This window comes from Bos indicus, chromosome 4 (genome assembly GCF_029378745.1).
Source record: "Bos indicus isolate NIAB-ARS_2022 breed Sahiwal x Tharparkar chromosome 4, NIAB-ARS_B.indTharparkar_mat_pri_1.0, whole genome shotgun sequence".
NCBI lineage: Eukaryota > Metazoa > Chordata > Mammalia > Artiodactyla > Bovidae > Bos > Bos indicus.
This window is the reverse complement of record NC_091763.1, coordinates 94,591,242-94,613,780: the sequence shown is the minus strand read 5'-3', so window position 1 is coordinate 94,613,780 and position 22,539 is coordinate 94,591,242. Positions and strand designations below refer to the sequence as shown.

Here is a 22,539-nt window from a genome sequence, read left to right as displayed (position 1 = left end):
ACAATGAAACTGCGGCTTAAAAAAAAATATTCAGCACCATTTGCTCATAGGCCTTTCAGACTGTGTTCTTTAAGTTTCTGGAACTTTCCTGTCTGTAAAGTACAGGAACTGCTGAGCTACATGAGGAACCCTCTCTGGGACAACCAACGAGAAGTTAAGCAGTCAGTATACATTCAGCCCGGTGACTTGGACTGTACAACGTTCCCCTCCTCTCCACTAGCTCAGGAGGGACAATGCTTCTATGCACTGAGGTATGAAGAGTCTGACTGTTATAAGCTGGAAGGATGAGTTCTAACAGCAAAATAACAGTAAATCTCTGGCACAAAGGCTACTGTCTTTAATGTCCTGTGATTTTAGGAAATTCTGTAAATAGCTTGGATTTAGTTCAGTTTACTCAAATGAAATGTTTAAGGTCTGCTAGAGTATCTGCTGGTTTAGTATCTTTATATATATAATAAGTGTAGGGAAATCATAGTCTTGAAGTATACTTAGAATACTGCATTATTTAAACCAAAGTCTAACAAAATATCTACAACTAGAAGCAGCTAATGAAACTAAATCCAAAGTTATGACAAGGGAAACTCACTCTCACTTGAAGCTGTACCACTTAGAGAACTCAAAGCCATTCGAGGCAAGGTGAAGGCAGCACCTTTAGATAATTCCAAACCAGGCCAGAAATCAGCATTTCCAAATACTTCAGAAAAGTCCACAGAAGTGTTTCAAAGACTTTTATGCAAAAGAATATCTATCTTTCTGCATCAGTGAGTGGTAGTGCCCATCATAATTTCCTGTGTAACACAAAGACAAAGGCAAGTCCATACACTTGATCAGATGTCAAAGGAATGGGAGGTGGACCATCCGGTCACCTTACAGCTTCTGCTGGCTTTTTACTATGTGCTGTTCACCAGTGTGAGTCAGGTGGACTTTAGTGAGAGAATAGTGTCTGGTGGCCAGGACCTCTTTTGGGCATTTCTTCCTAAGTGGATTACACGACAGATAAGGGAACAGGGGAGGGAATACAGGGGAGCTACTCTTTCCAGCTCAGAAGGAGTTGATGAAGCCCATATATGCATTCAAGAAGCCCATGGGATCCTCTAGCTGTGGATAGTGGCTAATGTGGTCATCCAGAATCGACACTGTGGACCGCGGCAGCGTTTTCCTAGTGGAAGAGAACAGCATGGAGGTGAACTTGAGGCTGGAGGGAGGGAGAGGGGTGTAAGCCAGTGGGCAGCCCTAGTAAATGCCCCTGTGGACATACCACACTGGAAAGAACCAACAAAGAGCTCATTCACCTTCTACTTTGGAATTGTATCTTTAGGCAGATAAACACGCCAATTCCATTTATAATGTATACAGACTAGTTTTTAAATATTCCAACAGACCACAATGTGAAAATGCAACACACGTGCAACATGGGTCAGAGCAGGATGACTCCCAGCTCCTTAGGTAAGTGGCCACTCAGCAACTCACTGTGAGTGAAGACAAAAGACCTTGCTTACCCTGAGGAGATGAGAGGGCAGTCTGTTTAAAATTAAATGCAAGCTATTTACTACTGGGTTCTTTCTACTAGGCCATGTGAAGGTATGGAACATTTTTATGTGACATTGTCAATCAAGCACTCATATTCCGACACCTTCCCACTAAGTACCTAGAGAGCAGAACAACCTGAGAAGGCACTTTTGCACAGCTCTCTCTTCCCGCACAGTCTCCGCAGCTGAGGCCAATGAGTGGCTTTACAATCAAACTTAAAGCAAACAGTTAAAATATATCCACTTCCATTCCTTGGTTCACACAATAGCTTTTTCTTACCTGTACACCGTGGAACATGTAGAGTGACACATGTAGACTGATAACCATGATAGTGAAAACAGGCTGTATAAACCAAGAGAATGTATAACTGAATTTCTTGATCTTTACACTATGTGAGAATTAAGATTTCCTCAGTTCATCCAGTGAAGTCAGAGACAGGCTAGCGCAACAGCCCTCAACGGGCAGTCCTGTTCACCACTGTCAGGAAAACAAAGACCCCTGAGGGAGACTCACCTGTACAGCTCCAAAAACTCAGGATAGGGGTTCACCGGATCCAATGGCCCATAGATAAAATGAACTAGGAGAAGGGAGAGGAATGAATTATTAACAGCTCTCACACCATAAAATTACCCCTCAAAATTTTTTTCTTTAAATAATTTTTTAATAATAGAAAACGTAGCTTCTTTCAATAAGTAGTTTACAAGGAACATATGAGAATAAGCCTAAAAATTAGTCCATTTGAGACCTTTTCACCTATAAACACCCATTCATTCTCTTCCTCTCTTCTTTGCCCTGGACCAAAAGGTATAAGCCCCACTTCCAACATTTCCATTTTATAAATCCAGGAGACTGTCATTCTTTTAAGTCTCTCTTCACTTGTAATTGACCCTTGACATTTGAAATCAACCAATGATATCCTGAACACTAATTATTCTATGTGAGACCATGCACTGTTTTTCAGTCCATAGGAATGAAAAGACAAATGAGCAGAAACCACCTATAAGCCTCTTGATTAGTAATCTAAACAGTCTGTCGTCCCAGCAGTTCAGCACTGAACGTGGCGACTACCGACAGTGCACAGCACAGAAAGTGGTCTAATCGCACTGACAGACACCAGCGCCTTCTGTGATAGGAACGCAATATTTTATATACTTCTCTACAACACATGTCCCTGGTTTCCAGATTAAATACGGGGGGCCAGTTATATCTGAACTTCAAATAATGAATTTTTTTTAGTATGTCTCAAATACTGCACAGCATATACTTATCCTAAATACATATCTGTTGTTTATCTGAAATTTATTTTCAAATTTAGCTGGGTATCTTGTATCTTGATTTGCTAGGTCTGGCAATTATTTAAGCCCATGGTCCCTCAGTTTTCCTGCCAGGAAGTAACACAGAAATACTCACTGGGAATAGATACAGAGGCAAGGGCTCCCACCCAGCGTCTTCTAAACTTCTTCCTCTGATTGATGTACTGCAAGAGACTGTAGGACAGACAAGTCAGCAAGAGTAAAACAGGAAACTTCTATTGTTCTGTGGATGCAAAGGCCTGACAGGAACCACAAGGAACACCATCTATGTTTTCTTAATCCAGAAGCACCTTGCTATTCCTGGGAATGGCCCGCTTAACTTACTCATTTCTCTTAACCTCTGGAGTTCACTACTACGTAGCTATGGCAGTGATCATGCCTACTATCAATGTCAGAATTAATGGTTCTCTGTGTTTATGAAGCAGGGACTGAGATCTAGGAAGGCTGGAAATTACTTTGGATTAAAAGTGACTAAAGTCTGAGTCTAAAGTTCTGATTTTGGCTCCACCACTAACTAGCTCTGTGACTCAAAAGTTGTTAGTAACCTTTCACCTCAGTTTTCTCATCTTTAAGAGGACTCAACTACAAGATCTGTAAATTGACATCTGCTTCTAAAATTCTCAGGGTAGAAGAAGTTCATGAGCACAAAGCTTCATCTCCTGCATTATCCACAGATAAAATGGAGGAGGAGCCCTTTCCCCACAGTGTAAGATGTCAGAACTCAAACTCGTGTGCTCTAATAACTGTGCCTGGCAACTGTTTTTGTGAACTTAAAACATCACCTTGTAGAACTTTCTTGAAAATACAAGGGAATTTTAAAAGAGGGCTTTGTTTTCCAATTTTTTTTATATTAAAATGAATCTTCAAGGATCCCAGGTGAGTTTGAGGTGAGGAGGAGGAATGACTCCTTTGACCTCACAATTTCCAGCAGAGCCACCAGTTAAAACACTGGAAGCTACACTGACCCAGCTGGCAAAGAGGCCGTATCCCAAGCAGTTCCGGATATCCTATCTCAAGGTCCCTCTGTGAAAGCAGCTACATTCTCATTTGAACCAAAGGATGGGAATTCTTTGTACAAGACAGAGAATCCTCCCTTCTCAGTCCCTGTTGCTATAGAAAGGATGCAAAAAAGTAAGAAACCTGTACTTTGAGAGAGGAATTAGGCACCTTTCAGAATTATACATTTTGAAGTACTTACTATTGCCAAAAAGTCCAAAGACAATTTACCAGTCAATCAGCCAGTTACAAACTGAATTAGCACTGGAATTTGCAGTTGTTTACCCAAACTTTTTGTACCAAATGGCTTAGGCTCAGTGGCTACTATTCTCAATTTCTTTCTTTCTTAGAAAGTACAGAGCAGGACTTCTTGGTTTGCCTCATACGTCATAAGCACTCTTCTTGGAAGTTATGAAAGCAAAGAACAGAACACAATCCCACATCTTTTCCCTACTTCCCCAAATAAGTGTCTCTGGAAACCAAAACAAAGGTTATTTCTTACCTGTCAATAACCAAGTTCCCATCATTGTTGCGTATCCCTGCCCACATGTCCCACAGCTCACTCTCAGAAGGTCGGGTGTATGGCCCAAAGACGGGGGTGAGACTGAATAAGTCCAAAAAAGCAGAAAGGCTAAGTGTGAGAAGAGCTCAGTACATCAAGTATGATTGGCACTTCAGGTCACCTATGTCCAGCCCTTGACTGGTTTTTATGAATTCCTCCTACTACTTGCCTGGCAAGTGGTCAACACCTTTAAAGTATCAAGCCCTAAGATCTGGCCCAGAGCTTTAATGCAGCAACTTTTCACTACGCTGTTCCTGGGCTGAAGTAAGTCCATCTTTAACAATAACTTACCCTCGAGAGAATACGAAGAAGTTCATCAACCGTGTGAGGATGGGTGACAGCATGCCTCCATCTTTGAGAAGCTATAGGTATAAAAGTAAAAATCAGGATTCCAAGGAAAGAAGACAACTAGCCAGGATATAAAGTTTTATACTAGGAACTAAAAAAGGACTTTAACTAAATCCACTGGATTTCAGTTTCTTGATTTGCTTACCCACATTCTTTTCTCATAGATGACAAAGCTACTTCTAATTTCCTTTAAGATTACATTCTACACTGATATATTTGATTTTAGGATCCCATTTTGTTGAAACATCATGCTAATATCCTAAGTCTTTAGATAGCTGTATTTCTCCAAAAATAGTTATTGATCTCAATTTCAGAAATAAAGCTTTGTTTATATAGGGTTACTTCTACTGCTTTGCTTTTCCTTTATTAAGGAAAAAATTAACTTTATTAACATGTAAGTTCAGGAAGAAATAGATTTTTTAACTACAGCCTGTGGCAGCAGGTATGGGCCCTTGTAAAGGTTCCAGCATTACAGAGATCAGTATAAATTTGAAAAACTATTAAAGAGCTGGTCGATGGAGTAACCAACCTTTTGTAGAAGGAGAGGACGGTGAGTCTCAGGAAATATACCTGTAGGAGAAGAGACTTAAGTTAGTCATTTACCAACAATTTTAGGCCAAACAGAGACTCATCATCAAAGGCTAGTCACCCTATTAATCACCTTAGTGGCTATTACTGCCAAAAACAGAATTACAAATAAAAACTTAGTACTGTCATTTATTAATTCTCCAGGGCATTGTGTTTACCAGGTCAGATTCTATCCCACTGGAATTACTTTCCCCACTGCAGAGAAAAGGGAAAAATATGTCTCAGTCATCCACACTGGCAATGACTAGACTTGCTCCCCTTAGTGATTCCACCCATTCCTTGGAATGCATAGTGTTGTTACTGTTTGGGGCTGCAAAGGAAACCAGAGATTTTTTAGGAAGTGTAGGTCCTTAAACCTAGTTTTTCCATTTCCTTTTTTTTTTCCCCCCAGAGTCTGTGGGAGAAAGCTATGAGCATGACTGATAAAAAGATTCCTCTCCCCATCTGCCCTTAAGGTAGTCTAAGGTATTTGAGGGACACCTGGATATATTCATGGATTTACAAGCCAGGCTCAATGGCAGGCAAAGAACAGGAAACATCTCCAAAAGGTCTAATTAAGGGTTCTCTAACTTGCAACTGAAACTTGGCACTGCTGTGAATTGAGAGTTTCCGACACAAACCACGACAGTGTTGGAAGCACGTGTGGCTTCATCTTCAGTCTGCAGAACCCACTGCAGTTGTCGCAGAGATGGTGAAGCATCATCTGCACTCCCCACTGCTTCTAATTACAGCTGTTACCAGACCCACCGTGAGATCTTGCTGGAATATGCATTAAACACATTTAAAAATCTTACTATACCCTATCTTACGGTAACACATCTTTTTATTAACTTATATCAAGATAATCAGTTTCCTTTGTAATCTTATTTTCTATATTAAAAAACATTGTTCTGAGAAAGGGTCAGTAAATCTCTTCAGACTACAAAAGTGGTCATGGCACAGGAGAGGTAAAGATCCACTCCTTTCTGTGGGTCTGTTTGCAGTACCATCAGACGACCATTTAGACGTCACTGCCGTTTCTAAACGTGGCCCTTCTAGGCTACACCTCGCTTCCCACCCTCCTCCATGCAATTACCTCCATTTGACAGACACAGACTCTTGATTGTAAGCCGACCAGATCGATTCTGCTTGAATCTAGAGATGGGAGGGAAACACAGCTAACTGAGCCAGTGAAGATGAACTCCCAAGAGGGAAAAGGCCCAGAAAGAATGTACTTCTACCATCTTAGACGAGTGCGACCTGTAGGAACGTCAGCGCCTCACTGACCTGTAGAGCAGCTCCTGAGCCACGGTGTCCCCGTAGTCGTGAGACAACAGGTTGATCCTGCGGCTCTGGAGCCCCAAATGTCGCAGCAGTGCCTCCACGATGCTGGCCTGCTCAAATATGGAATAGTGATGTGGCCTCTAGAGAAAGGAGAGCCCAGACACACAGGATGAAGTTGAGGCTGCAGGTCTGTCTGCCAGGCCGATCCCTTCATCCTCACCTACCCCCACCCCTCAACGCTGTACCATCTAGATGCCGCTTACCGGTTTGTCACTGAAGCCAAAGCCTAGGAAATCAAGGGCAATCACTCGATGAAACCTGAGGGTCAGACCTTCCCAAATCTACAAAAGAGAAAGGGATAGTTTGGTCCTAATCCTTCTCCTCGTCTCCAACCTACAGGAATAAAGGAGTTTCATCCCTATCTCAGCTTAACAGACAGCCTTTGATAAAGGGAAAGTCTCATGAAACCACCACAGGCCCACAAATGATCCTCTCGGAAAGTGCTTTATTCCTAATAATTAATCTCCATTGATGGAGGAACTCGAGCACTTTTTAACTTGGCAATGATCCCTCCCAGATTGCCAAAGACTTTTTTTTTTTAACTCCCTTACAGTAAATGAGAAACTGTTCTACATTTAATCCTATTTTATTAAGCAACTCAGATACGTAAAAGCCTTCTGCTGTTGCAAGAAAATCCTTGATTTTGGATTTTAAAGGCATAGTAGGACCCAGAAGTCTGATTTTATTACCTTGTACCAATCATAGCTGGATGTTGGAAAGCCGTGTAAAAGCACGACAATCTCCGGACTTCCAACCACACCCACAGAGTCTGGGAAGGAGAGAGAACAGTTAGGCCAACTCTAAGAAAATAACTTTGAAGATGTAAAAAAAATCTAAGTAATCTGGTATAAAGGTCAAGAAACACTCACCAAATTAATGACATTAATACATTTCTTTTTAAAATGCAAGCTTATTGCTTTAGGTAAGAACAGGCATTTGATAACTATTTCCTTTTATCCAGTATACTTAAAAATTGTAAATACAGCTAATACTTTATACAAACTTTAAGTGGAGCATAGTCTATAAAAATACTGAATCACTAATGTTCTACACAGAAACTAATTGTAAATCAACTATACTTCATTTTAATGTAAATAGCTCACTTTATATGAAAATACTTGATGGCAGACTGCTTACTTTCACCTAGGTTTTTAAAATATTTCCCTATTTCTCCCTTTATTCTGTATTATTGTTATATAAATTGCTTTTCCACAGTAAAGTTTCACAGTTATTAAAAGTACACTCACAATTTACAAACTACAAGTTCTGTGCACCAATGAACAGCCTCACAAAAATTCCCTAAAATATAGTAACTCTTTTCCACTCACTGAGCTCAGTTTATGCTGTTTGCCCAACACTATCATTTCCCGCATTGGAGACTCAGTCAAATATTAAAAGCGTAATGCTCGACTACTGCAAAATTCTAACAACTATAAAAAAGGTTAATCAACATAATCATGAACATTTTTAAATTTATAAACATCTTTTATATTAGCCAAGCATTTAAAGAGTAAGGAGCCTTGCTAATAGTATTAGATTAAAACTGATAGATTCATATACCACCATTGGCATGAGAATTTGATAATGAGGTTTATAAAAATAATTTGTTAAAAGCAATTAAAAATTTTATATACTTTAGCCTAGACATCTTAGTCTTGAGAATCCACACAAATAAATCATTTCATTTACAAGTAGTACTGTTTGAAAAAAAATAAGGAAAAAATTAACACATACATGAAGATTTCCCCTCAACATTAACTATTTAAAGCACTGAAAAACTGGAAACAATCTAAGTGACCAACATAAAGAAAATTATATACTTACTTTTTATTGAGTACAGCAAATGAGAGGAGGTCAGGAGCAATAATGAAAAACGGTTTATGACAAACATTTTTCGTTATTGCTCTTGACCCCCGCCCAAAAGTAATCTTTTCCGATCTCATTTCTCATTTTCTCTACCTATAAAATGAGAAGAACAGCACCTACCTCCAAGTACTGTTGTAAAGATTAAATGAAATAATGACGGTTGAAAACATAATTCAATGTCTACCATAAGGTAATAAGCAGTCGATAAGTAGCAGTAATGACAATAATTATTAGCAAGTTAATTTATACAAAGGTATAATATTTAAATCACATTCAGTTATGCATGTAAGAAATAATCTTTATAGAAAAATAAAACTCCAGGGTAGGGGAGGAACAGAACCACTGGTAGCTGTGTCTATGAATGCTGTTTATATTACCTGACACTAGGGGCGCTCACAAGAGAAAAGCCAGTACTGTCTATCAACACAAACCAGACCGCAAAGTAAATGAACAAGTCAGTCTGCAGACAGGAATCTCAATTCCACCACTCTCTCTCCCTCCCAGCAGTTTTCTGTGAGCTTCCCTGCTGTCAAGGTAATGAGAGAAATTAGTCCATTCCTCCAAATGAACACTGCACAGGAAAAAAAAGGGTTTTTGCCTTCATCGCGGAGGGGCGACAGAGACCAATGGATGCAAAATAACTACCTCGGTGGGACCCATGGGACCTTTTACATGCAGTGTTCCGAAGAGCCCTGTTCTTACCTTGGTAGAAGATGCGCAGTCCCTTGTAGGTGAAAAATTTGCCTGACGACTTCCATGAGTGAAGAGCGGGGGAAAGCTGCGGGGGCGGGATGTGCAGATAGGCCGCAAGCAGGGGCACCGCCAACAGCCCCACCTGTACCCACCACTCCCGCATCCTGTAGGAAAATCAGAAACCTGTTGTGAGCGGTCAGGTGACAATGCGCACGATCTGCAAGCCCCAAACCGGTCAAGTAGGGGGTGGATTTCTGCGCTGTGTGGTGACTGCCTTGTCCTCCATGTCAACCATGGCAGAAAATGTACTCTGCCTCCTACGGCCATTGCCGTATTTGGTCGTCGTTCTAATTTTAAGGGAAAATAGATTATTTTCATATGTAACTTTCCCCCTCAACTTCTCCCCACTTTAACTCTGCAGCCCCTCCCCTTGTGCTGTAGAGGTTTTTATATAAAGTAAAAGGAAGACAAGTTACTTAAGTAACTACATTGGCTTTTATCAAGGCATTCCTGGGGGGATGGGGGTATTTCCCTCATATTTACTTTAAAAGCTCTACAACCTACCCACTGGCCCCCGCCCCAGTAAAATGTTTTAAATATATATTTTTTTAACTCATTTAAAAAAATACGTAATGACATCACATGTCCTTAAGCAGAGAGCTGCTCTTGATTTTCTAGTGTTTATCAACCCTCTGACTCCAGTGAAGCCCAGTTTGATACTACTATATAGATTTGGGCCGAGAAACTGGTAGGGGTAAAGAGTGTGAAAGTAAGAAGATAGGTGCTTTGTACATTCCAACATAAGCAGCTTTGTCATGACCCTGAATATCTAATCTCTTAAGGCAGTGGAGCAGCAGATTTTATTTCTGCTTTTTTTAGCACTCTTAAGGAAGCACCCCTATTTATTTATTAGCATGCTCCTTACTCCCCATCTCCCCCCACACCCAAAAGGAGGCAGAGAATCTGAGAACTGATTTTGTTTTGGGGAGGAGGGCAGTGATTTACACACCCAACTTTTTCATGCCCATGACTTTGAAGGTCCAGGTCAGTTTATCCACAATAACAAGTGCTAAACAGGAATTAGAAACAGTCCCCTCAGTTTCTAGTTTATAACTCCTGAGGGTCACCAAAGAAAGAATTATCAGTTGAATGGATGTTCTCTTAAAAGTAGCCAGAATGGAAGGAAATACCTCCTAAAACTAAGAATTACAAAGAACACAGAACTATAAATAAGCGGAATTCATTGTGAAAGCCCTGGTGGAAATGGCTTTGTCTGGACACACACCCTTCCATCATATTACCTATAATCTGGTCACAATCCCTAACAAACTAATATTTATTTTAGAGCTTTTTTTTTTTTTTTTAATAACTTGTGGTTTTATGTCCACAGAGAACCTCAGCTCCTTTGCCTATTTTAAGGCATACCAAGGCAGTCTCCCCACCCCCCGCCTCCCCGAAGTATATGTCCATAAAATAGTCAGTGACTTGGTTCTTTTAAGGTAGAAAGATTAAGAAATGATTAGAAAAAGTACCCTGAACATGATCATTATATCACAGTATTCACCCCGTAACAGTAATAGGCTGCATCCCATTATCTCCTTAAAAGGTGAGGTGACAAAAGGTATTATTAGGTTTAGGTTATCATTTCTCCGTGCTACCTGTCCTGGACATACATTTTCACCTGCGCATTTCATCCTTCCTGATCTCCCAATACTTCTCATTCATTTACAGGTTCCAGCAGCTGTGTATCTGCAGTGACTCAGCAGAGAGTCAGGGAGGGGATACTAGAGGAGGGGAGCAGGAGGCAGCTCCCCCCTCCATTCCTGGGGTTGAAGTGGTGGTGGCGGGGGGGCAGTGGTAGCCCCAGGAATGAACAGACGCTGTTTCTGGACACCACCATCCGCCACCTCTTCCTTCTCTTTTACTCTAAGAATGCAAAGAGGCAACCCCTCACGAAGCCATAAATTTAATTACTTCAGTAAAAATGCCCCTAACAATATTTTAGGATTGTTAGTATGAAAGCAGTCAGGCAGTCAGTAGGTAAAATGGATTAAACATTTTTTGACTAAAATCTCCATTATTTGATGAGCCAAGAATTAAGAATATAAATTCAGCAAATGCCAGTAACAAACCTTCCAGAAATTAATGAACATTTACGAGCCTTTATCTTGTAAATAGGAAAAATGCACACATTTAATACCACCAAACCTGCCCACTTTAGAGCATCGAGGTGAGACTATGAGCTACTTTGTGCGTGTGTGTGTGTGTGCTAAGACGCTCAATCGTGTCCGACTCTTTGTAACCCCATAGACTGTAGCCCACCAGTCTCCTCTGTTCATGGGATTTTTCAAGCAAGAACACTGGAGTGGGGATCTTTCCTTCTCCAGGGGATCTTCCCAACCCAAGGATGGAACCTGCGTCTCTTGCGTCTCCTGCATCAAATGGAGGATTCTTTACCACTGCGCCATTTGGGAAGCCCAATACTTTGTAAACCAGTGCAAATAATTCATGTGTAATATTATGACAGTTTGGTCACATCACTCTCACTTGGCTTCCTGTTACTTAAATCTAAAAAATACTTACGCCTTGGTGATAACACACTGCCAGTTCTAGTCACACCTATGCGGTAACTCATGCCACAACGACCGCAGGGTCTTCAAACCCTAAATCACGCCAAAGCAAAACCCAGGTCTAGAAACCCTACATCGCGCCAAGGTGATGCCAGAGTCTAAACATCTTAAGTCGCGTCAAGTGAAACCCAGGTCTAGAAACACTCAATTATACCAAGACGGTATTGGGGTCTAAAAATCGTCGTTTGTGCAGGGGTGACGAGAGGATCTAAAAATCTTCTATCGCACCATGGCGATGCCGGGGTCTAAAAATTCTCAATCATGTCAGGGTGATACTGAGGTCTAAACATTCTAAATTACATCAGAGTAGTACCAGGGTCTAAAAATCTTAACCCTAGGGCATACCAGGGTCTAGAAACCCTAAATCGCACAGGGCGACGCCCAGGGTCCAGAAATTCTAAATTGCATCAGAGCGATACCGGGGTCTAGAAATCCTAATTTAGGACACTCCAGCATTCTTTTGAACATTCTACAGCATTCGGGCGAGACATCTCCTCCCAAGCAGGTAGAGCGGGCTCAGGGGACAAGAACACATGCCCCCCCCCCCCCCCCCCCGACCTCCCGAGATTTTCCCCTCCAGTGCACGAGTGCCGGTCCGGTAGCCCCAGCTCCGACCGGCAACGTCTTACCTGCTAGCCCGCACCCTATTTGGGGACAGAGGCTCCAAGCCAGGCACACATTGCCACCGCCACCCCACCCCTGGCGCCCGCCACGCACCCACCTGCGGAGACGATCTCGGCGCACCATGGTGGTGTCTTAGCCCATGCCGCCTGCACGCCGGCCCAGAGCAAAGGGCGCGCTGCAGCGCCCGCAGCCGTGCAGGGCTGGCCGGCAGCAGGGCGCAGCCCACGGCCCAGGAGGGCGGCGCGGCCGCGGCAGGCGGCCACCGGGGTGGGCGCTGCGGCAATGCGCGAAGGCGCGGTTGCCGCAGAGGAGGCGCCACCCGCCGGGATGCACCAGGAGGTGCTCGTGGCCGCGGCAGCGCCGAGCGAGTGGGCACCGACTTTTAGAGCCCACCCGCGCCCCGCCCCTGGCCCGCCCACCGCGCCGCAGTGCCCCTCCCGCTGAAGCCACCTCCCCTCCTCGCAGCCCTGCTGCTGGCGCCCCTCCTAGTGCAGCTCCGGGGGGCGGGGGGGGGGGCACTTTCAGGGGTGTTGACCCCACCAGCACCCCACTGCTCCTTCACGGCCCCCTACCCTGAACCACAGGTTCTACAAACAAAAACCCTCCTCCGGCGAATTAACAATGGAGGTAGAGACCACAAATTCCTGAGACCCCCCCAACACCACCCCCAGACCACCCATAAGCCCCCCCCAAAGCCCCAAAGGTGGCCGCTCCACCTCAAATGCAGTAAGACCCAGGGTTGTGGGCTGCTGCTTTTGCCTGGCGATCCTCGCGGAGGCAGGGGGGCACGGCACAAGCGCCCGCGGCAAAGCAGCGGTCCGTAAACTCCCAGCACCTCCTAGGTCCCTAACTGCAGGGATTTAAGCTGAGCTGGGCCTACCTCTGAGCTATTCGGCGGATTCATGGGACGGCCGCTCAGAAGCAAAAGAAAAAGGGGTGGGTGGGATGGCAAAACTTGCGGAAAAGCAAGGCTCTTTTTCGCGCGCGGCCATGGCCGCGGGCTTGTCCTCTGCGGCAGCGCTACGTGGTCCGCACGCCCGAGCCCTGCCGCAGCCCTCCCGCGGTACCCACTCCCAGCACCGACCCGACCCGAGCCAGGAGGGGTGATAGGCACAGGACATGAGACTAAAGCGCCCTTTATTTGTGTAAGACTGAATCACAATGTGAGGGCCCCAATGGTACCGAAAAGAGGGAAGGGTTTTTTCCCCCTTCATCCACAATCCTTTAAAAGGCATTTATCAAGTACCTTTGAAGAGAAAAGTGTAGAGAATCAGAGTGTGTGTTCCGTTTTTTGGCTGTAAATGGAAATCCTGACAAACGTGCGGGCTGCGCTGCCGGCTCCCTCCAGAGGGGGCGCTGCAGGCCTCCCTTCCACTCGCGCCCACCGCGGCCGCTCCGCTGCCCAGAGCGCGGGCGAGCCAGAGTCCCGACATCCCGGGCTTGAAAGGCTCGGCCAGCTGAGGCCACCGGGCGCCTCACAGGGTGCCAGGGAGCTGAGGGGTGCCAGTTGGACACAGGTGAAACCGCTGTCTGTGAACGTTGTCACCAAAAACGTGCGGCGCGGTCTAGGGTTCACCTCTACTGATGTCGCCTCAGAGGTTCCTGAAACAGTGCTAACGGAGCACCTCCAGAACGCTAAGAGCTAACGGTGCAAAGGCCAAGGAGAAATGGCCCCGGGAACCGCTCCCCCCCACCCCACTCCCACCCCCGCCAAAGCGAGATGCTGACCATCTGGTAGGGATGACACCCAAGAACTGACAACGGCTTAAAATTTCCCTTTAATTTCCTGGCAACGTTTTGTGACAGGTTGGTCCCCTCCCCTCAACACACAAGCCCCTCAAAGGCCGAGCCCAAGTATTATTCACCTTTTGTATCCCCAAGAGCCCGCCAAGGCACTGGCCACAAAGCAGGCCCCTAATAAATACTGCATGAATAAGTGCAAGAATTTGAGGGCGCACAGGGGAGGAAGTAATTAAGGAGAAGGGGGAAAGGGTTGTTTCGAATGATGAATAGACATTTACCAGAGACAAAGGGCATTCTAACCAGAGGGGACGGCATTCGAGAAGCACCGGAGGTGCAGGACCGCATGACCTTTGGGGAAAATTGCAAACCCTTTGGGCTACGGAGATGAGAGGCAAAAAATTAGGCTAGAAGGAGTATTTCATCTTAAGGAGTTTACAATTTGTCTTAAAGAATATGAGGAGCCACCGCTGGATTTAAACCCTTTACGGCCTTAATTGGTTACTTAATGAAATTTCAATTACTCCCCTTAACAAGCAGAGGATTACCTGTTTTAACGAACCGCCACCTTTTAAGGACGGAATTAATTACTGAGCAAAATTTAAATCAGTCCTTTCAACAAAATAAAGACTTTCCTATTTTAACTAAGAGAACAATATAAAACAAACGGCATTATAGTTTCTCATAGTCATTGTCAATGGAACCTATGAGTCCTACAAGCAATTCCCTACTTTTATTCTCACCACACCAGAAGCACCAGCATCCAAGATGAAGGAAATTTTGTATTTAATGGACTGTGTGCTCACAAAGGATCTTATTCTGAAAGCCAAGGAACATGTCCACCCACATGGAACAAGTGGGCAGACAGGAGGGGAGACCGCTGGGGTGGGGGAGGGGTGGGGACAAGGGAAGTGCTTAAAGACAAGTGAAATTCTAATGCTCTCCACAAACCCTCCCGGACACAGGGCTAGGAAAACGTTCCTAGAAGTAAGTTGCAAAGGACTTCAAATCTCTAACTCGTTTAGCTGAAGGAAGCATTCCTGTTTGGAAGAACCTCCCAGCACACAGGCAAGGAGTCTGAAAAATGAAGAGGATACCAGGAGAGATCAGCTTGGCTAAAGCCAGGAGAAAATGCTAGAGAATGCCCCAGGAGCCAAACAGTTAATGAGTTTTCTAACTGTGCTCGACTTACAGAGAGAAGCTTCCTCCACCAGGGGAGAATCTGGCCCAAAGTATAAAACATTTTAAGTGCCTGAGAAAACATGTAACCGTACATAAATCCAAAGCCTGCCTCTGGCTGGCTCTCAGTGCACTCTTTCAGCTCTTAGACACAAATACCACACTTGACCGAGATCACAGATAGCAGCATTCCCTCAACCCACAGCTTATCATACATTCTTGTCACATTCCAATTCTCAGACAGTCTCACATAGTAAGACCTCAGATTTGTGCAAGGATGAGGGTAGAAAGTTTGACATTTATTAGCCTGCTGATGTGCAACAGCAGTGCAAGATCAGCAGGGCTGATTTGAATATCTTTTGAACCCCAGTTTGAGACCCTAGTTTGTCATTACAATGACAAACACTAAGATATTTATGGAGACAACAGGACAGAACTGAGACTGCCACTTTCAAGAGCCAAAATTATCGATTCAAATAAAGAAGTTCAAGATGGGGGAAACCGGGTTGAACAGCAGCACATAAAGAGACTCATGATTTTAGTTGACAGTGAGTCTGTGATATGTCTCCAAAAAACCCATAGCAGACTGTAGACTGTAATTAGAGAAGCACCCAGAATAAGCTAATCCTGCTTTATTTGCTAGTTAGACCTCAAGGAAAGTGTTTTATTTTGTTCTACAGACCAGATATTATTAAGAGACACATAAACAGGAATTTGTTCAGAGAAGACTAAAATGCATTGCAAATTATGTCACTGAAGGTATAAAAGCTGTCATATTTTAAACTCCTACTATAGCATGAATCCTTACTCAGTTTATCCCTAATTCTCATAATAAATCGCTAGATAAGTATTTTCATCTACATTTTTCAGAGAAAGATACAGCAGCTCAGAGCACTGTTAGTATGTAAAGGACTGTGAACTGAACACAGATGCGTTCTGGCTCCAAAGCTGGCGTTCTTTCCACTACCCCACACTGCCTCCCTGTTTAAAATAACCGGGCATATTTAGTTGGAAGAAAAGAAGCCTTGTGGAATGAGTGGAAGAAGGAAATGTGTTAGCAGTGCTCAAATATTTGTGGAAGCAGCATTAGATGTTTAGACGTTTTATTCTGTATGGCTCCAATGAGTGCAAATTGTAGAGAAACAGATGTCGATTCAACATAAAGAATTTTCCAATAGTCAGGGTTGTCTAGAGAGACTGGGTATCTCAGCCATGTGGAGACGTGACAAGTTTGCCATCTCTAGGGGCTGGGCAGTCCTGTGGCAGGTATGCAAGTTCTGGATGAATGCATGAATGACCTTTAAGGTCTTGTCCCATCTGATAGAAACTAAGGCTCAGAGAGGTGCTGGAACTTGGCCAGGGTGACCCCCTCCCTGATGGGTCAGATCCACAACAAGATCTTTCCTGGGTGTTCCTCAGCCCAGAGCACTTTGTACAACATGATGCTTCAAGCTGGGGGCAAGACAAATTGAAGAAATTATCCATACAGTCATGTCAACCTCCCTCTCAATTCAATTTAACCCATATATCCAAAAAGCCACTGGTGTCTTCCTTTCCTCTTCAGGCTCATTTTTGGGGAGAAGCAAGGGAGCTGAATAACCCATTAACCAGATAAGATAAACCTAAGAGACAGATTACAGTAATACTGAGCACCCCTAAAGTATCTTTACACACCCTGTGCATTACTGGACACATCCCATAATCCCACATTCGGTCCTGTTTTGCTGTTCCACACCTGGAATACATCTTGCACACAGAGATAAATGAGTTTAAGAATTCGATATGAATCCTATCTTGCATTTTTATAGTTCTTTACACTTTCATGTATATTATCTCATCTGATGCTCATCACAGTCCTCTAAGGAAAACAGTTGTGTTTTTTTTTTGTTTTTTGTGTTTTTTTTTTTCCCAGTCAGACAAGCGATTTTCTAGCTGCCTGGGGAAGAAAGGGCTACAGCACAGAACTCGCTTTTTTTTTTTAAAACTACATTCCACATTAGATTATTCCTCCAGCCTGGATGAGTCAAACCAGAAGCAGGTGTTTTGCTTTTCCTCGATTGCTATCAACACCTCACACCTTCAGCTGTCCTCCTCCACCAGTCCCTCCAGTGCCCCCACCCCCGCTACTACCGCAGCGCTTTGTCATGAACCTGCGCACCCCGCTCTCGGCTGCTCCAACTCCCAGAGAGAGCCACCCACCCAGCGCCGCGCGGGTGCGCCCCCCGTATCCCCCCAGCCCCGACATTCGTCCAGACCCGTGTGGCTGGACCTTCCCAACCACCCAGGATGTCCCACAGCGGGAAGACGCAGCTTCCCGGCAACTCGAGACCCGATTTCCTGAAGGGGTGGTTAAGCAGGCTGAGATTCGGACGAGGGTTAGTGGACTTTTGTGTTCTCGTCCGACCCTGAGGTTCTACGATACGATGACTGAGGAGGACCTCGCCCACGTGGCCCTCGAGTGGTGCTCACACCTCGTGCGGCCACCCACCAACCCCAGCGTAGTCCGGCACGCCTCAGCCGGCCTCACGGCCTCCCGGGCCACTATCACTCACAGCTTGGCCCCAGGGTTGGTGTGGTCCACGCACACTAGTCACTTACCCCGAGTGTGCTCATTCCCACTCATCGGGTGGGCTGGGAGGGTAAAGGTGGCGGGACATTTCTTCCCTGCCCGTCTCCTAGCTGATTTAGTTAAGACTTGGGCTACAAGACTCCATGGTTGGGGGACCAGATTGCGCATGCGCCTCCCGTGGTGAGCACTCCTCAGTCTGACCCCGGTCCCAAGGAAGACCCAGCCAAGCCACCGAATACCCGGCTCAGGGCTAGAGCGTCGCCACCTCCGAGCTCATGCCCATCGCCCCCGAGCCAACCTGTGCTGCTACCTGTCGGGCGTCAGCGCCACCTGTTGAGAAGGGTATGAAATGGCAGGCTGTGCCTCGAACAAGAAGAGGCTGAATAAACGAATAAACTTTTACAGGGCCCAATTTGCGTACTTTTATGTGATAAAACTGAAGGCCAAGAAGTGATACTTTGATTAGTTATTAACCGAGATCTTTGGTGAGCCTTCCATATCTCAACTATTTCCCTATCTTCATAGTTATCCTGCTGCTGCTGCTGCTAACTCGCTTCAGTCGTGTCCGACTCTGTGCGACCCCATAGACGGCAGCCCACCAGGCTCCCCCGTCCCTGGGATTCTCCAGGCAAGAACACTGGAGTGGATTGCCATTTCCTTCTCCAATGCAGGAAAGTGAAAAATGAAAGTGAAGTCGCTCAGTCGTGTCTGACTCTTAGCGACCCCATGGACTGCAGCCTACCAGGCTCCTCCGTCCATGGGATTTTCCAGGCAAGAGTACTGGAGTGGGGTGCCATTAGACTCCCAAATCTACGTCTCCGGCCCTTCCCTCTATCCCAAACTCTAGATCCATATATTTGACTGCCTTCTGTTCCTCTTCACATAAATGAAGAGGCCCACTTACGTCTTATAATCCACAAGGGCTAAGTGAAATTCCTTACCCTTTATGTATCTTCTCCTTCCCACACTACAAACTGATTCCTCCCCCTTCCCCAGAACCTGTGTTACCTTCTGTATTCTCTATCACTGTTAATGGCATCATTAGCCACTCCAATCTCCTCCAATACCTGTCGCCTGATGGAATGGGACTAAAAGGCAAGCAGCCTTGGGTACAAATCCGAGCAAGTTCCCTGCTTCCTCCTTCTTCCTTCCCCCTTCTCTTCAACTTACCTCCAAAGTATCTTGAATTCATCTTGCTTCCCTCTATTTGCAACAAACAGTTCCCTTGTTCAGGCTTCATTATCTCTCACCTGGACTACTGCCTCCTAATTGGTTTTCCAGGTCTCCACAATCACACCTTTCTAATCCAGTATTCACACACCTGCCAAAAGTGGCCTTTCTAAAATGCAAATCAGATCACATCTCCCTTCATCTGGAAACTCTTTACTAACTCCTATTTCCAATGCTAAATTCAAGCTCTGTCACTGGTCATGGAAAACACTTCAAAAATCTGGTCTTTCCTTTACTCTAGTATCTTCTCTCTTACACCCCTACCTCACCTACCTCCCCAAATTTCATAATCTGACCAAATGTTGCTAATTGTAGTTCTTCCCTGTGTGGGAACCACACAAAACAGTGTGGTTTCTATTCTCCATGCCTTTACACATGTTCTGTCCCCAAATACTTTATTCCCCACTTTGTCTATCTAAAAAGTTCATTCCTTAAAATTCAACTTTGGTGTCACAACCTCTTACAAGCCTTCCCCACAAGCTTCCTATAGATATATTACTCCCTCAGTGCTATCTCTGCCCCTTGTACAAACATTTGTTGATCACTATGTGCCAAACTCTTATGCTAAACTCTTTATGTACATTATATTATTTAATTCTGATGATAATGCTGTCAAGGGACTATTATTATCCTAATTTTATGAATGAGAAAATTGAGGCTTTGAAAGAAGAAGGTGCTTGCCCAAGGTTGCAAAGCTAGTAAGTTGTGGAGCCAGGATTTGAACCCAGATATGTCTGCTCCTGTTTATCTATTCATCAAAAAGTTTTGTAGAATTAAAATGATATTTGAAAAATCACAGATCACCTTTTAAAAGTATTAATGCTTACAGAATTTTTTAAAGGAAAAACACACAGCTGTCCTAGTCTAGTAGATGGAAATAAGAGTGTTCTAATTTAAACTGATGCTATAGAAGGCCAAATAAATAGCCTTGATGTCTGGAGAAGGAAATGGCAACCCACTCCAGTGTTCTTGCCTTGAGAATCCCAGGGACGGGGGAGCCTGGTGGGTTGCCGTCTGTGGGGTCGCACAGAGTCGGACACGACTGAAGCAACTTAGCAGCTGTTGGAGAAGGAAGTGGCAACCCACTCTAGTATTCTTGCCCGGAGAATCCTGTGGACAGAGGAGTCTGGTGGGCTGCTGTCCATGGGGTCGCAGAGAGTACGGATACAACTGAAGTGACTTAGCAAGCATGCATGCATTGGAGAAGGAAATGGCAACCCACTCCAGTATTCTTGCCTGGAGAATCCCAGGAACGGAGGAGCCTGGTTGGCTGCCTTCTATGGGGTCACACAGAGTCGGACACGACTGAAGCGACTTAGCAGCACCAACAGACTAAATAAGGAAACAATTCTGCTATTGTTCTGTATAATTTATTCTTATTATATGAATGTTGTGTGTGTGTTTTTTTTTTTTTTGGCTAAGGGGCTGTTGATTGTAAACCATTAATAAGTAGACTTTTTTTTTTCAAAACTCCTTCTGGATAAGAGTAGAGAGAGAAAGCTAAATTGAACAAGTCATCATACAATGTTCAAAAACTTACCAGCAATGGGGATACCAACATACCGTGAGGGATGTATGATGTCTTAATAAGTTAATATGTTTGAAGAGAAGAGTTTCTAGCACAGAGGACATGCTATTGTTAAGAACTTCAATAGTTCCCAATTCAGTGGTAAAGACAAATACATAAGCTGATGAGTGACTAATATAGCTGTGAACAAAGCTCTGTGGGAGTTCCCAGAGGAGGAGGGGCCTGAGGATCAGCCAGGAATTAGGAAGTGGGGGCAGGGAACAAGATGGCACCCAGCAGGGAGCTAGTTGCTAGAACCAGAGCAACACCACCTAACTTCTGCAGAATCATTTTATCTGTTGATAGATCTTTTACTACTGAAACCTCTGTTTCTTAGAACCTCTAAAGTTTAACGTTTCCTTACTCTGGGGTCTTGGCCACCTGGCAAAAGAGCAAGACTTTCACCCAGATGACATGAGAGTATGGCGGAGGGGAGAAGATGAGACTGAAGCATGCGATGGGGTGACCCAGTACTCCAGAGAAGCCCCAGCCCCACCCACAAATCCAGTTGGGATAATCAGAACTCCAGGAGGTCCTGGGAAGAGGAAAACACACTTCCCAGGAAAGGCAAGCACATTCCCATCCCCAGGCTCCAGCCCTTCCCTACCAGAGGAGAAACAGATGGGCACAGACTTAGTGCTGTGTGCAGTGAGCAGGAAGGAAGGACTGAGGCCATCATCCAGCTTGGCAGGCCCTGCCCAAGAAGGCCCACCTTTTTCCGCCAAACCCATGCCAAGTGTTTAGTACACTAACTCAGTGTTTCCCAAGCCAAATGACATGGAAGGCTGCTTAAAAGTCTACATTCTTTACCACAGACCATTAACTTTATATGTAGGCAAAACATATTTATGTTCCTCCCGTTCTTCAATAAACAGAGTAAAGAAACTTTCTGTGGGTAGTTCACTCTGGACCAGTGAAATGAGAGCAGCTATTCTGATGGGAATAACTAATGAGATACATACAGGAAAAAAGAAGTTAAACATGAAACAGAGGAACACTGTTGGTAGAATTGAATAGATACAACTTTTTTGGAGGGCATTTTGGCAATAGCTATTAAAATCGATCCGGCAATTCCACTTTGCCAAATTTATTCTATGTGTATACTCCCTGACATGTGTCCAAGGATGAACAATGCTGCATTATTTGGAAAAATAATCTTTTTAACTGAAAACAATCTAAGTAGCCATCTATAAGGTGCTGACTATGAGGCTGAAAAACGTAAAGTTTTTCAGTTTGCATGAAAAAGCAAGGTTCAAGGTTCAAAACAGTGCATGTATTATAATCCTACTTGCATAAAAACACATGTGTACAATATAACTAAATATTTTTAAATTTACAATATCAATATATTTATATACGTATTAGAAATCCCTGGAAAGATCCAGATTTGGCAAAGTGGCAGCTTAGGTACAAATTTGGTCTACAGGGAGATTTATTTATTGTTTTTTATTTTGTTTTGTTTTAAATTTGAATGTGAATGCCTGTGGGAAAGGGCTCTCATAAAGTCCTCTTTACTCTCTAGTCTTACACCCTTCAGTTCCCCCAGTTGTTACTTGACCTGGCCCCTAAATGCAAGTGAGGATAGATGCAGGCCCTTTGTGGGTAGCTGGAGGCATGCTTTTAGTATTTACTTTCCACTTCTATTCTATAAGCAAACATGACATTTATGACTTAAGGGAGGGTGGAGTGGAGACTGACATGTTTCCATGTCAGAGAAAAGAAGGACTAGAGGAAAATAAGGATCCTGAAAGATGAGACACTGATATGGAAGCTATTGCTAC

General features: G+C 44.2%; 1 protein-coding gene across 3 annotated transcripts; it reads right to left on the bottom strand.

Moving 5' to 3' along the window:
• Positions 1–715: 715 nt before the first annotated feature.
• Positions 716–18,115, bottom strand: MEST (mesoderm specific transcript). 3 transcript variants are annotated; one of them, XM_070788175.1, is made up of 13 exons: positions 17,991–18,115; positions 9,229–9,383; positions 7,350–7,429; positions 6,864–6,941; positions 6,604–6,740; positions 6,413–6,471; positions 5,279–5,319; positions 4,693–4,763; positions 4,342–4,443; positions 2,941–3,017; positions 2,044–2,107; positions 1,810–1,872; positions 716–1,159 (listed from the first exon to the last, which is right to left on the bottom strand). In XM_070788175.1, the coding sequence occupies exons 2-13, from the start codon at positions 9,380–9,382 to the stop codon at positions 1,042–1,044; spliced, it is 1,044 nt and encodes a 347-aa protein (XP_070644276.1). In that variant the 5' UTR covers position 9,383; positions 17,991–18,115; the 3' UTR covers positions 716–1,041. The 3 variants fall into 3 exon arrangements, with proteins under 3 accessions (XP_070644276.1, XP_070644275.1, XP_019814653.1); XM_070788174.1 differs by lacking the exon at positions 17,991–18,115 and adding an exon at positions 12,571–12,822; XM_019959094.2 differs by lacking the exons at positions 1,810–1,872; positions 17,991–18,115 and adding an exon at positions 12,571–12,822.
• Between the last annotated feature and the right edge of the window lie 4,424 nt (positions 18,116–22,539).

What these genes read in the sequence shown, in the direction of transcription:
- MEST (XM_070788174.1), bottom strand. Translation starts at nt 12,596, where the DNA reads ATGGTGCGCCGAGATCGTCTCCGCAG. An exon ending in GTCCTCTCCTTCTACAAAAG is followed by an intron (nt 4,764 to 5,278) that starts GTTGGTTACTCC and finishes TTATACCTATAG; the next exon opens with CTTCTCAAAGATGGAGGCAT. An exon ending in TTCTTCGTATTCTCTCGAGG is followed by an intron (nt 4,444 to 4,692) that starts GTAAGTTATTGT and finishes GGACTTATTCAG; the next exon opens with TCTCACCCCCGTCTTTGGGC.